This window comes from Astyanax mexicanus, chromosome 23 (genome assembly GCF_023375975.1).
Source record: "Astyanax mexicanus isolate ESR-SI-001 chromosome 23, AstMex3_surface, whole genome shotgun sequence".
Lineage (NCBI taxonomy): Eukaryota > Metazoa > Chordata > Actinopteri > Characiformes > Acestrorhamphidae > Astyanax > Astyanax mexicanus.
Window position 1 is genome coordinate 1,761,349 of NC_064430.1, and position 16,482 is coordinate 1,777,830.

General features: G+C 37.8%; 1 protein-coding gene across 2 annotated transcripts in view; it reads right to left on the reverse strand.

The window, feature by feature from the left end:
- The window catches only part of lingo1b (leucine rich repeat and Ig domain containing 1b), a 40,213-nt gene extending 27,507 nt beyond the window's left edge, over window positions 1-12,706 (reverse strand). For both annotated transcript variants that reach the window (XM_022665263.2, XM_022665262.2), the window contains exon 1: window positions 12,149-12,706. In XM_022665263.2, coding sequence (XP_022520984.1) covers window positions 12,149-12,160 — 12 coding nt within the window. In that variant the 5' untranslated portion in view covers window positions 12,161-12,706. The remainder of the gene's footprint in view (window positions 1-12,148) is intronic.
- Between the last annotated feature and the right edge of the window lie 3,776 nt (window positions 12,707-16,482).

A 16,482-nucleotide genomic window follows, 5' to 3' on the forward strand; every position in this document is an offset into this window, starting at 1 on the left:
TAATTAATTTTGTATTTAGTTAGTGATTTTAGTTAGTATTAGTACATGTCTTGTGTGTATTTTTGAGGTGTACTTTTCCTGTGGTTATGACAGCAAAAACAAACTAACACAGTGCAGGGTTGACAGCTCATCTAAAGATCACTAAAACTCAACTTAACAGAGCACGGTTACTCCACTAAATGTTCTTAAATAAACAGTTAAGGGGAAGTTAAAGACGGGGTTAAAGACGGGAGAGTGGGCTTCAGCTCGTCCTTCTCTGCTGCCTGATTTTTTTGACGTAAAGCTGTTCTGATTAAATTTTAATGGCAGATTCTGCTGCAGCGCAGCGACTCCGTGACCTTCTGAATACATTGTGAGCGAGGCCGGATTGAGAACGCGGCGTCTGATTGGCCGTTCGCTTGGCTGGACTCGAGCCTTTTTAACATCACCTCGATTTTAGCGACAGAAACGAGGAATTAATCTGATCAGCGCTGATTTTCACATCATTCTACAACCAGAACTAACTAACTAACACTCCTCTATCTGTCCTCGCCCCGCCCAGCACCTCAACATCACGCTATCAGAGAGATGGAGAGAGATGGAGATGGAGGAGGAAGAGAGATGGAGAGATGGAGGGATGAGAGTAATGTGGTGGGAGGGAGGGAGGAGCAGGATGCTGATTACTGAGGATCTGAATTACAGTCATTCACAAACAGTGAGGGGCCATTTGCTTGACTAGCGAGCAAAACAAATGGAGTCCTGAGGCATAAAATCATCTTAAATCTGCAAAATACACGTAATATATCTCATTACATTATCATTCCATCTATTCCTAGACGTTTTTATTCGTTTTCACTCATTTTTACTGGTTTTATTTCATTTTACTGCATGAAATCTTAATACGTTTGCAGATAATATTGCCCGTTTCATAGAATAATGATGGATATGAGTGAAATTACCTATTAAAAAAGTCACTAGACAGCAAAGCATTGACACTATATATGAATATATCTCATTTCAAAGCCATAAATCTTTTTTTTCCTCTAATATGAATGTTTGTCTTACTCTGCATTGTGTAAGTGTGACATTATTTTGCTTAATTTAAGGAATAATGATCTTAATCAGTCTTATTCACGTAAATTTAACTCAAAATGAGCACAAAGTGTAAAATGTCTAGTTATTCTGATTATTGTGCCCAAATTTAAGCCCAAAAAATTGCGATTTTTGCTTGATTTAAGTCAAACTTCGCTTATTTTATGAAATTATAGATTACTTTAAGAAATCTTACTAACACAAATTTGCTCACTTTTAGATTTTTCCGAAGTATTTTTGCAGTGTATGTACGTTGATCATAACATATTGCCACAGGGAATGGCTTTAGGCAACTCCTACACATGTGTAAGTTGTAAGGTGTTATCTTGTGAATAAAGGAGTTAGATTAAGGCCTGATAGCACAACATAAAATGCTGATATAACCAACCAGATTAAACAGCAAACACAGCGGTAATAAGATAATGATGATGACCGGTGGATTCTGGCTTAAATTCACTGCAAACATCCACTGGCAAAAACAAAGACAAAATACATTGTCTTCGTTTAAGTAAATTAAGACATGTATACTTATATTAAACAAAAAAATCTGCCAATAGGGTTAGCAAATTTTTATTAGTAAGATTTTAAAATATATATATATATAAAAGGCCATCTTAAAGTCTATAAAGAAGTGAACCAAGAATTAAATCAAGCAAAAATCACTTTAAATTTGGACACAAGAATCAAAATAACTTAATTAATGACTTATTGATCTTATTTTAGTTAGTTTAAATTTGTTAAAATAAGGTGAAAATTCTTAGCAAGACTGATTAAGATAATTATTTATAAAATAAGCAAAGTAATCACAGTAAACACTTATAATAGTTAGCAAGGAAAAATGTCTTATCAGAGAAGGAAATAATATTTAATGCCTTAAAATTAGAACATTTAACCTGCTAAGATTTCGTTGTCCATGCAAATATATATATATATTATTTATGTCACTTGAACTGTCACTTTCTTTCAACAGGGGCTGCAGAGATTCTCCCACCTGAGCTGTGGATCTCTGCAGCTCCTCCAGAGTGACCATGGGCCATCCTGTGACCAGTGCTCTATTTGGGGTGTGAATACTTTTACAAGCCACTGTATCCCACAGGTTAATGCGGTTTTAGCTTTAGCTTCCATGGGATATGAAAGAAGTCATGGGACAACATACTATTACCATGTTACAAGACAGTTTACATTTCAGTGCGAATGAATTAGCATGGTTCAACAAAAACATTTAAAAACCTAAACCTTAACCTTCAAAAGAACTTCTATCCAACTGAATTGTTTCAATTTCTTTGCATTTTTGCTTAGAAAGGTGTTAATTAATGGAGCTTTTCTAAATTCAAGGGTTTAGTAGCACTTTAGGAACACTTAACCTTGTAAAACACTGCAGGCTATTGGTGCTTAATTTGCTTTTGATGCTGTGCATCAACGACACTGCGTGACCTCATTTTCTAAAGGACATTTATTGTGTATTTAACTGAATTAGAGCATCACTTATATATATATATATATATATATATATATATATATATATATATATATATATACTAATGTAGCAGCAGTTTAATATATTGTGGTTTCTCAACGCAAAACTACATAGCTTCACAAAACAACTTTAAAGTAGAGTTAACTTTCAGAAGGACATTTATCCAATTAAATTAAAGAATCACTTTAGTAGTTTAGTTTAGTATTCACCTGTAAAAAAAAAGTTCTTCACTAAATGATTATATATAAAACACTGAACCTTGTAAATGCTTGCATCTCACTCAATCGCTCCTGTTTAGCAACTGAAGATTCACAAGGGGGCGCTATTGAGGATGCTCAATTTGCTTTTGGTGCTGCTCATCAATAACACTGCGTGTCTCAATTATGTATTCAACTCAAGTGGAGCATCATTTTATTTTGTATTCACTCATAAATTAGGTCAATATAAACATATTTAATTATTTATTAATTTCAAATTCTCCATTTTAGAGCATTTCTATTGGTCCGTTCTTAATGAAATGTGAATGCAACGTAAAAAACAGCTGCTAGATTAAAATTGTATCAAAAAGTACAATATGCATGAAGCTAAAATGAAGATATGATGCACTTTAAGGCGTAACATCAACTCAAATGTGATGCATGTGAACACAGAGCAAAAGCCAGAACCCTCTCAGCTGTAGATCTCTTGTCGGACTCGTCTCAGCCCCTTTATCTCATCCAGAATCTCCTTATCAGAGCGCTGCATTATCATAATGTCCATTATTACCACCAGCGGAGGATTCGCTCGCCCAGCGCCTCCTTATCCAACTCATATTTCAGCCTATTGATTCATCCTTATTGCATCACCATCGACTGTCAGACACTGATACTGTTAGTCCAGTCTAAAGCACTGCAGTCACTCCATCTGCCACTGCTCCTGCCACTGCTCCTGCCACTGCTCCTGCTACTGCTCCTGCCCCCTGCCTGTGACAGGAACAGTGGCAGCAGGGTGGCTGTAGCTGTGCAGTAAGTAGTGCAGTTGTTTGTGGCTGAGCAGCGTTCCTCCTCACTACACGCTTATATGCTCATTTGCATATTTGCATATATTACAATATGTGTAGCTGCTGGTTGGTTTGCTGAGAGGAAGAGCAGCAGATCTTCAGCTGCAGGAGGAAGAGGAGGAGGAGGAGGATGAGGAGCAGCACTGCCACCCAAACACTGTTTTTACACATCGCCTGCAGATCTGTCACATCCTGCCTGAGCATCACCGAATCACATCATCCTCCAACCACTATCACATCATAACACATCATAATGTTCTGTATCATATCGTATCACAGTGTATTTTATTATATCTTTTTGTATCATATCGTATCGTATTGTATTTTATTATATCTGTTCATAACATATCGTATTGTATATTATTGTCTTTTTGTATCATATCGTATTATATCGTATCGTATCGTGTTTTATTATATCTTTTCGTATATTATATTGTATCGTATTGTATTGTATGATATTGCAACATTTTGTATTTTCTTATATCTTTTTGTATCATATCGTATCGTATTGTATTTTATTATATATGATATAATTGTATAAATTGTATATCATATTGTATAATTTTATTTAATATTATACTGTACAGTATCATTTTATATCGTACCGTATTGTATCATATATTATATTGTATTACATTATATCATGCTGTATCAAATCGTGTCATTTCGTATTATATTCTATTCTATTGTAGAATATCATATATATATCCACATTGTATTGTATCACATTGTATCATATTATATAATATTGTATTATATCCTATTCTATACCTTTAAATTGTATCGAATCATATTTTATTATATTGCATCTTATCATATTATATGATATCGTAAAGTATTGCCACAAAGGAAGGATGTGAGGATGGATGTAAATACAGAAATATAAATTTAATATAAAGAAACGAGTAAAACAAAAGAAAAACAAAGAAAACAAACACTGGAAATGCACTGGGAAACTAAATAACTAAGACCAGAACAAAAAAACAAAAAATCAAAACTAAGAAAACAATATTAATAATAATACTCAAATCAAAAACAAACCTGATGCATACATAGCAAAATAACACACAAAAGACACGAGGAGCACTGAAACAGAGGCGCTTATATACAAGATATACAGGTGAGGAACACCTGGACCAGTGAACAAGGGGGCGGGGTTACAAACAAGACACAAGGTGATAACACTAATGGCTAGGGCGGAGACAGGACAGTAACATAACAAGGCCATGTGCTAAAAAAAGCACGTGACTGGGAACACAAGACATGAAACCAGAGGGCAGAAGCACATAGACAAGACAGGTATCATATTTTATTATATTATATTATATAGTATCTTATTATATAATGTTGTATTATATTATATCTTATTGTATAGTACCATATCATATCCGGTTATATTATAATATATCATATTACATCATATTATATTACATTATATCGTATCATATTGTATAATACTATTCTGTATGGTATTGTATCACACAGGAAGGTTGCGAAGGGAAAGAAGGGTCACTGAGGGTCTGAAACCTAGTCATTCACAAACGTGAGAGTGGTGAGAGGGCTGTAAGTGATGGGAGTGTGATGGGAGTGATGGAGTGGGAAGAAGGGAGGGAGGGAGGAGCAGGATGCTGATTACTGAGGATCTGAATTACAGTCATTCACAAACAGTGAGGGGCCATTTGCTTGACTAGCGAGCAAAACAAATGGAGTCCTGAGGCGTAAAATCATCTTAAATCTTAAAAATATACGTAATATATCTCATTACACCATCATTCCATCTATTCCTTAATATTTTTACTTGTTTAACGTCATTTTACTGCATGAAATGTTAATCCATTACTAGATAATTTGGTTTGTTTTATAGAATAATGCTTAATATGAGTAAAATATATATGATAAAATATATGAGTAAAATCTGTGTCACTATGTCTTTGTTATCGTAACGACGGGAAAAGTACACCTTGTGCAGAAACGGCATGTACTAATTATCTTCATTAATAATGGGTGTAGTTAATTTTGGACGTAACGTATAAATAAATAAACCAATCAGAGTGCCTCTTGCTCATCATTCTCTTTAAGAGTAGATCAGGTGAGCTCTGACTTTGGTGGATTGCTATTTTAACGGTGCAGCTACCTGGACGTGTCCAACAAACTCTTCTCAGCAGAGGAAACTGAGCTGCTGGTTGACGCTGTGAAGGAGCTCCAGCAGCTCATTTACGGGAACAGCAATGTTATTTTATTTACTATTCTGTTTACTGTTGATGTAAAAGTTGGGTTTGTGCACTGCTGCATTGCCAAGATAGCGATGAACGTCTGACTGTTGGCGTCTGTCTAGGTTGTATTCAGTCAGTGGAGCTCCTGTGTTTTCTGTTACCGAGATAAACAAGCAAAACTCCAGAAATGTACCTGAATACACCTCATTTCCAGAACACCACGCCCATCAGTGTAGATATATTCAGAAGCTCTGCTGCTATTTAAACCAGGCAGGTGTGAAAATAGACTGTTAGCGGGGTGTAAGATAGCAATGAGCGTCACAATGTGCCTTGTGCAGTATACAAAGATATATACATATAATATCCCCTATATAACTGGAATTCCCTGTATGTGAACACATGTTGTAGAGATGTTGAGGCTAAAGGGTGCAGGTAATGAAATATGGACGTTCTAATGGAAAACAACACCATTAAAGAGCGAGAGCGGAAGCATGTCTACGAGTCCTGGATGGCCAAAGCATTCCTGCCTTAATTCACTTTTGGTGGTCGGCCAAGAGTGAGCTATAAAGTGCTTTTCAGCCACAGGAGGAGCTCAGCTAGCTTTCCTCGCTCTGCTAACTCTCCGCCAGAACAGAGGGGGGGAGGGGAGATACAGTAAATCCATTACAGAAGATCCAATAATCCAATCCACACTATCGGATGAGCCTTAACTCCTGCCATTACTGTAATTAATACGATGAATTAAGAAGACTCCTCTACAATGACTAGGCTATTCTTTCTCACGTGTGTTTTCTGTGCATGCAAAGAAATTAAAATAATATATCATACATATCAATATAACAACACTATCATGTAAATATACATAAAGGGAGGGCGGGAGATAATCCAAATATCCAATAAATACCATTTTTGCAAAGATATAATAGAAAAATAGGTTTATATTCTATACAAAACAGTCTATTCATACCAGTTTCAGTCCCTTTTAGAACAAGCCATTTAAGGGCTCTGTCACTTTTATGCAAATAAGATGCTGCAGGCCACACCCTATAGTTAGCTTGTGCTGAACGTGAAACACGAACAAGCTAGTTCATGCTTAACTGTGATAGAAGTACAAAATTCAACCTTACATTTTACTAATCTATATAGATTCCTCCCTCAGACGAAGTCTGTTGGCTAATCCTGCTCTGTACTGTCTGGGCTTCAGTCTAGGGGCAGTCACTCTCTGTCACTTTTATGCAAATAAGCTGTTGACACGTTGCACATAATGTGAAACAAGAACGAGCTAGTTCATGTTTAACTGCGATGGAAGCACAAAATTCATCTTTTGAAAGTTCTTACATCTTCCTCATCTAGATAGATCCCTCCCTCAAACGAAGTCTGCTGGCTTATCCTGCTCTGTACGGTCTGAGGTTCTCAACCAGTTTATAGGGGCAGTCACCCAGTGACCCAAAAAGTGAATTTTGCTAAATATATCCCATTTAATTTCTGCCATTCCTCCACATAATGTAGAACACATATTTTATAAATATATCTATATTGAACGACTGAAAGGTTTAAAATATTAGATAAATTATAGGTGGGAGAAATATAGTAGATATAATACAGCAGATCCAACATAGTAGTTCCAAAAATCCAGTAAACAACACTAGATCAGCCTTAATAATTTTTATTTAATGTAATTAAAACAATGAATTAAGGCTACTCTGCAATGACTAGCTGTCTGTGCATATGGAAACATAAATATCTTACATTCGGTGGCTAATGAAAATAGCAATACGAACACGGACGGACACACACATATATTTATATAGTGTGGCGTGAGGAGGCGGGGGAGTTGTGGGTCCGCCCCACGCCAGAGCGCAAAGCTATGCCTGTCTCAGCTGGCCCGCATGAGGGCTGATTGAGCCGCCAGTTGAGACAGGCATATATACTCAGCCTCCGCCATCATTTGGGGACTTTGACTGGGGAGCGGAGGGCTGAGGCTGCGCGGACTCGTAGTCAGCACTTTAAAAAGAGACTATGAAACTCTAGAGCCCCATTGGGCCATAGTATGTTCTTTTGAGTTGTTTTTGGGTGTGGTGGAGGGCGTTAAAAGCCAATAAAGGTATGTTTTGAGTTAATTTACTCCCCGTGTCTGTGTATCTCTGTGTGCTTCCTCCTTCCGGGTCACGGTGGTCACGCCCCTAACCCCAGGGGCGTACCACAATAGGCATGGTGTATATATGCACATACTGTACATATACTGTAATTATACACGTACACAGGTAGACATCAATGCTTTACAGCAGATTCAATGCAATTACTGCAATGCTATATCTTTGTCCACACACATATTTGTCCATATATGTTTTCTGTGGAATGTCTCCTGCTTTCTTTGGTTATAAATATAGCAACACTAGCATAGAGACATGGACGTCTCTATACAGAAGGACTAAAACATTCTAAATAATAGAAGAAGGATGGGAGAATAGATCAGATACAGTAGAAACATCCAATAATCCAACAGACACAACTGGATACACTGGATAAACCTTAATTCCTGTTCTGAATAGCATGGTTTTACATATACTGTATGGTTTCTGTACATGTAATGAGATTAATATATTAAATATAGTCATAGGTGGACACATATCAGCCTTAAAGTTGACATAATATATCTCTTTTTACACAAGTTAGAATAGAAAAATAGGTCTATGTTCTCTACAAAACATGTTCTTCCTACCATTTTAGGCCATTTAGGGGCTCTGACATTTTAATGCAATAGGTCACATATATACAGCTCTGGAAAAAAAACACCAGAGCTCACTCTCATGTTAAAAATGATGAGTGGAATATAATAAAGAGGAAGATGGATGATCACAAGCTATCAAACCACCAAACTGAACTGCTTGAATTTTTGCACCAGGAGTAAAGCAGCATAAAGTTATCCAAAAGCAGTGTGTAAGACTGGTGGAGGAGAACATGATGCCAAGATGCATGAAAAAAAAACTGTGATTAAAAACCAGGGTTATTCCATCAAATATTGATTATTTCTGAACTCTTAAAACTTTTTTAATCTATTTATAATATATATTTTTTTGCATAATTTGAGGTCTGAAAGCTCTGTATCTTTTTTGTTATTTCAGCCATTTCTCGTTTTCTGTAAATAAATGCTCTAAATGACTCAAACACTACAGTACAATAGATTCAATGCAATGACTGCAATGCAATGTTTTTTTGTCCATATATGAAGAAATTAATGTATCCTACCTTCTGTAGCCATAAATATACCAATACTAGCATGAATACTTCTGCATTTTGCTCATATACCCGATTTAACATACACATTTTATGAATATCTCCATATAGTAAGGCTGAAATCTTCTAAATAGTAATAGTAGATACAAAAATCCAATAAACACTATTCCATACACTGGATAAGCCTTAAATCCTGCCCTGAATAGGATCCATATGGAGAAATTAATATTATGGCTATATTTCATGGCCATAAATATAGCTACACTGGCATGGAAGGACACATACACACACATATATGTATATATACATAGTGTGGATGCAGATACTGTACATTTTATGGATTTCTCTATATAATATATAGAGAATATATATATATATATATATATTTCTCTAATAATCCAGTTGACACCATTGGACGAGCCTCAATTCCTGCCGTTAATATCAATGATATTTAAAAAAAATCCAGAATTAAGAAGACTCTCCTGCAATGACTATTGATTTTTACCTATATGCTTTCTGTGCATATGAAGAAATATATATCTTTCATTCTAAATCAGAATCATAAATTCAGAGAATAGAGGGATAGAAGGTGGATCCAATAAAATATATATCCAATATTCCAATTGACACAACTAGATATGCCTATATTCCTGTAATAACTGTAAATAATACAAACAATTCAGCAATGACTTGGACTTGTTTTCATTATAGATAGACATACAGTAAAATATATAGTGTATATGCACATACATGTCCTGTAGATAGACATACAGTACATAATCGATGTGACATACACACTGAAAAGAGATATCTCTATATAGAAAGACTGAAAAGTGTAAATATTAAAGATGGAACAGTAGATCTGATACAGTAGGTCCAATAATCCAATAAATACCATTGGATATACTAGATCATTCTTAATTCCTGTCCTGAAAACATGATTTTCCATATATATATATATATACACACACTCAAACTTGTGCTGCACTGATATAAACAGAATGTGATGAGCACATTTCGTGGATATCTCTGTATAGAAAGACTGAAAAGTTCAAAGAATAGTTGACACCATTGGATGAGACTCAATTTCTGACATTTATGTCAATAATACAGACAATCCAGCATTCAGCAGACTCAACTGCAATGACTTATTTTCATTATATATCAACCTTCTGTGCACATGGAGAAATGAATATCCTCCTTCTGCGTCCATAAATATAGCTACAATAGCATGGATGGACACACAGTATTATATATTGTGTAATATATATGTACACATGCTTTAAACATACTTTTTAGTATGTGATGTACACATTTTATAGATCTCTTTATAGAAAGACTTAAAAGTTCAAAGAATAGAGGGATGGAGGGTGGATTCAATAAAATATATCCAATAATCCAGTTGACACCATTGGATATGCCTTAATAGGATGCTTTTTCCATGTATGTATACAATAAAAATCATACTCTACTAATATAGAGTATTTCATGAATATCCATCTATTCCATTTATATCTCAGTATAGAAAGACTGAAACGTTCAAAGAACATCTTAGATCCAATAATCCAGTTCACACCATTGGATGAGTCTTAATTACTGCCATTACTGTCAATAAATCAAACAATCCAGCATTAAGAAGACTCAACTGCAATGACTAGGACATATTGTTACATTGTGCATATAAAGAAATTAATATATCCTTCATGCTGAGTCCATAAATATAGCTACAATAGCATGGATGGACATACAGTATGATATATAGTGTTTATGCATATATGCACATACTGTACATATATGACATATATGAAAAAAAACAATGATGGGAGAGCAGATCTGATACAGTAGATCCAATAATCCAATAAACACTATTGGATACATGGGATAAGCCTTAATTCCTGTCCTGACTTGAGCTATACTGACATAAACAGAATGTGACGATCACCTTTCATGGATATCTCTATAAAGAAAGACGCAAAAGTTCAAAGAATTGATGGTTTAAGGGTGGATCCAATAGATACAATATTCCAGTCAACACAAATATATAAGCCTTAGTTTCTGTCATTCCTGCAATTAATACAATATTAGAATTAAGAAGGCTCATCTTCTTTCATCATGACTAGCACATTTTTGTCATAAACTACATTTGGTGACCATACTTGCTATATATGTACACACACACACACACACACACACATATATATATATATATATATATATATATATATATATATATATATATATATATATATATATATATATATATGCATGTATATATGCACCCAAAAACATACTTTTATATATATAAATCTCCTTATAAAAAGATTCAAATACTCTAAATATGACTATGCAATATATTGCACTGGGCGGATGATGATTAACACAATGATTGATAATTAATCTTCCCCTGGACAAGATAATCCATGCTGATCTGCCAATCCCAATCCACGATACAGTATCAAATCAAATTCATGCATTCATGGATTCATGGAATGGAATATGCAGCCCCTCTACCTCTCCCTATCTCTCTTTTTTTTGCTTTCTCACTCTCTCTCTCTGTTTTTTCTCTCTTTATATAAATATATCTCTCTCTCACTCTCTCTATATCTTTTCTTTTTTTGTTGCTAAAACACACACACACTTACAGAGGCACATATATCTTTACATATATCCTTCATATCTTTTTTTATATATATAGGAAGATTAAAAAGTTCAAAAGAATAGATGGATTATGTGGAGTAGATCCAGTAATCCAATAGATAGAATTGGACAAGCCTTCATTTCTATCATGCTTGTAATTAAAATGAAGAATTAAGAATTTTGTGACCATATATAACAGTATTTATACATAGCTACACATACATACACAGTATGTACATATAGTATGTGCCTATACTTGCCTATACTATTTATATATTTATATATATTTACATATATTTCTCCCTGATTGTTCCAGACCCCATATCAGCATAATCCCCTCCTGGCCGGCTCGCCATAAATAATAATGCAAATTAAAAGCAAACAGTGCACTAAAGCTAGGGCATCCCTGCACCCGTCTACCAGAGTATGGCATTGCAGCATCGAGCGCGGTGAAGGAAGCAGCAGTGCCCTTACCAGAAACGTCATGCAGCGAAGTCTAATTTTGGCAGGTCCATTCTGCTGGGGCGCCGCTTAGATCCGAACGGGGCTGGGGTGGCGGGGAGGCGCCGAGGAGGCCTTTGAAGAAAGTCGGGCTGAAAAACACAATTCCTGAAAGCTGGCTGGCGCTCACAGGGCAGGAGACTGGCGGCGGTCTCCACTACACTCGAGCCCCTGCCCCAGATGCGGGCAGCCATGTAAACAGGAGCGGTGCGGCTCCCCGTGCCTCAAATACATGCTGTACCCAGCAGAGCGGGAGAGAGCGCGAGAGAGAGCGCGAGAGAGAGTGAGGGAGAGAAGATGAGAGGGAGGGAGGGAGGCTGAGGAAGGAAGGAAGATGGAGAGGGAGGGGTCGCGGCTGTGCAAGGTGGAGGGAGGAGCTGCGGCGCATTGAGATCGAGAGATGGTGGAGGGAGGGATGGAGAAGAGAGAGCGAGAGAGAGAGTGAAAGAGAGATAGAGAGAGAGCGCAAGAGAGGAGGTGGGACGGAGGGTGCTGAAGATTGCCAGGCACAGACAGAGAGAGAGAGAGAACGAGAGAGGGAAAGAGAGAGAGAGACAGAGAGAGAGAGAGAGAGAGAGGCAGCACAATGCTCAAAACAGGGCCAATGTGACTAATGAAATTCAAGTCTGCCGTTCGTCAGAGTGACTGCAGTGAAGAGAGAGAGAGGGAAAGAGAGAGAAAAAGAGAGAGAGAGAAAAAGGGAGGCAGCAGCAGTGCAGGCATGTCATATCCATGGGGGCAAATGGAGACTTTTGTCAGTAATGCCCGTCTCCGCTCCGCTGCCACTCTGTCAGGGCGAGGTGATTAATGCCAGGCTTTTATGCAAAACGCAGCACTCGTCAAAACCAGGCCCGAGCTGCGATGTGACAAACGGATGAGTCAGGGAAGTAAATAGGCAGCGACGATAAACAAGAGCCAGCTGAGAGAGAGAGAGAGAGAGAGAGAGAAAAAGAGGGGGGGTAGAAGAGAAGGAGAAATGATTAGAGAGGGTAAGAGAAAAGGAGGACATAAGAAAGGAAAGATGAAATTAGTAGACAGAAAAGGGGTGATCAGAGGGGGGGAGAAAAGGAATAAAGTGATAGAGGGAGGGATGAATAGAAGTGGAAAAAGAAAAGGGGGAAGAAAAGAAGGAGAAATGATTAGAGAGGACAATAAAGAAGGAGGACCCAAAAAACAAACTGAGAGAGAGAAGGAGGTAAACAGAGTGAGATGAAGAGAGTGAGGGAATGGGAAGTAAAGGAAAGAGGAAAGAAGCGAAGGAGGAACTTGGGAATTAGGGGGGTAAGAGAGAAGGAGGACATAAGAAAGGAAAGATAGAATTAGTAGTCAGAAAAGGGGTAATCAGATTGGGAGAAAAGGAATGTAAAAAAAGAGATAGAGACGGGGAATGGGAAAAAGAGGAAAGAGAGAAGAGGGAAGACAAGAGGGAGGAATGATTAGAGAGAAAAATAAAGATAGAGGAAAAAAGTAGAGAGAGAAAGAGAGAGAGAAAGGTAATGGGAAGCACAGAAAAAAGGGGATAGAAGAGAAGGAGAAAATATTTTGGGGGAAAGAGACAAGAAAGACATGATGAAAAAAGTATGAGCGAGTGCAGAGAGAGACAGAAGAGGAAAGGGGAAAATGGAAGAAAAAGAGACAGAGGTAAATGAAAGGAATGGGCAAAAGGAAAGAGAAAACAGAAGAGAAGGAGGAATAATAGAGATATATAGGTGAAGAAAGAAAATGAAAAAGATTAAAAGAAATGGAGAGAGAGGGAGTGGTGAAGAAATGGAAGGCAGAGAAAAAAGAAAATGGGTAAAAGAGAGTGATAGACAATTAGAGAAGGAAAGAGAGAACCTAGAAATCATAAAAGAAAGGTGTTAAGTAAAGAGAGAGAGAAAGAGAGGATGATTAATGAGAAGCTAAAAGGAGGGTAAGAGGAGGAGCATGAGCAGAGAAACAGAGAGATGGATGAAGGGAAGAGAGCGGGAGTGAGATGGAAAACAGGAAATGGGTGGAATGTGAGAGAGAGAGATGAGGAAGGATAAGAAAAGGGTGAGCAGATGGGAAAGAGAGAGGAGGGATCATCAAAGTGGAGAGAAAGAAAGAAAGAAAGAAAGAAAGAAAGAAAGAAAGAAAGAAAGGAGCAATGTGAGAATAGAGAAAATATGCAAAAAGGCCCATTTTTTCTCCCCATACTCCCTTCTACACCCCCATAGTCCCCTATACTCCATCATTGTCCCCTATACTTACCTATATTCCCCTATACTCCCCCATACTCCCTTATACAACCCATAGTCCCCCATAGTCCCCTATACTCCATCATTGTCCCCTATACTTACCTATATTCCCCTATACTCCCCCATACTCCCTTATACAACCCATAGTCCCCCATAGTCCCCTATACTTCATCATAGTCCCCTATACTTACCTATATTCCCCTATACTCCCCCATACTCCTTTATACAACCCATAGTGCCCTATACTCCATCATAGTCCCCTATACTTACCTATGTTCCCTCCCTATACTCCCCCATACTCTCCTCCAGTTCCCTATATGTTCCTATACTGCACTAGGGTCCCTATACTCCCCTACATTACTCTATACTCCCCTATTCTCCCCATACTCTCCCATACTTCCCTTTACTGAACTAAGGCCCCTGTACTACTATGCACTCCCATACACTACTCTTTACTGCCCTATACTATCCTTTACTTCCTAAACACCCATATACTACCTTATTCTGCCGAATAAACTACCCATAAACTACATTTTACTTCTTTTACTACGTAATACCACCCTTTTCCTCACTATACTACACACTATACACTACACTACCCTATACTTCCTTTACTAGGATAGTCATCAATGACCTATGTCACTTGATATGATAATTGCCATTGGGTATAGGGTATTGTAGGTCGTATAGGTGTCTACTGTATACTCTCTGTACTGCCTAATACCATATACTTATTCTCTATACTGCCCTAAAATCCCTATACTCCCTTATACTCCCCTATACTTCCCTATAGGATTCTCTCTCTCTCTCTCTCTCTATATATATATATATATATATATATATATATATATATATATATATATATATATATCAATTGCTCTGCACTGCTTGGTGTGTTTGGACTCCCAGATATATGGAGGATGTAATTCAGGTGGCACAGAGATCTGGGGTTTTGTTATGTGGGAAAAACATCTGGATGGAAACCCATTTAATGAGAATATAGGTAGTAAGACAGTGAGAGAAATAGAGAGATGAAGTCAAGAGGAAAGAAAAGAGAGAGAGAGAGAGAGAGATAGAAAGAGAGAGAGAGAGAGAGATGAGGCCTAGTAGTAAAGTAAATGAGCAAAGATAGAGATAGAATGAGATCATGTCCCAGGACAGAGAGAGAGGGGAAAAGCAGAGAAAGGGGAAAGGATGAGCAGAAAGAGAGAGAGCAAAAAAATGAGTAAAGAGAGAGAGAGAGAGAGGGAGAGGTGGGGTGAGTCTGGGTTACACAGTGTCGGGTGGAGGAGGAAAGCTGCTGTAGCTGCTGCAGCGTGATCTGAAAGGTCAGTCCACGAGGATTCGCCTTGTGGGAAAATAATCAGGTGTAAATCCCTGTAAGTCCCAGAACCATTATTCCAAACAATACCGGAGTACCAGCAGAGCACCGGGCCGGAGGATGAGCGAGATTACTGCGCCGGGATAATCAAATGCAGATTGGAGGCGGCAGGAGGGACAAGACTGGTGTGAAGCAGGAACTGTAGGAGCTCCTGAACAGCAGCAGCGGCTGGAGGGAAGCTCAACTACATGTGTATATATATATATATATATACAGCTCTGGAAAAAAATAAGAGAAAAGATTTTCTTTGATTTTACCAAATTGAAAACCTCTGGAATATAATCAAGAGGAAGATGGATGATCACAAACCATCAAACCAAACTGAACTGCTTGAATTTTTCACCAGGAGTAAAGCAGCATGAAGTTATCCAAAAGCAGTGTGTAAGACTGGTGGAGGAGAACATGATGCCAAGATGCATGAAAAAACTGTGATTAAAAACCAGCGTTATTCCACCAAAAATTGATCCGTCTCCGGTCGGTGTGATCCGTCTCCAGTCGGTGTGATCCGTCTCCGGTCGGTGTGATCCGTCTCCAGTCGGTGTGATCCGTCTCCGGTCGGTGTGATCCGTCTCCGGTCGGTGTGATCCATTTCCGGTCGGCGTGATCCGTCTCCGGACGGCGTGATCCGCCTCCAGTCGGTGTGATCCGTCTCCAGTCGATGTGATCCGTCTCCGGTCGGTGTGGTCTGGTTTCGGTCGGTGTGATCC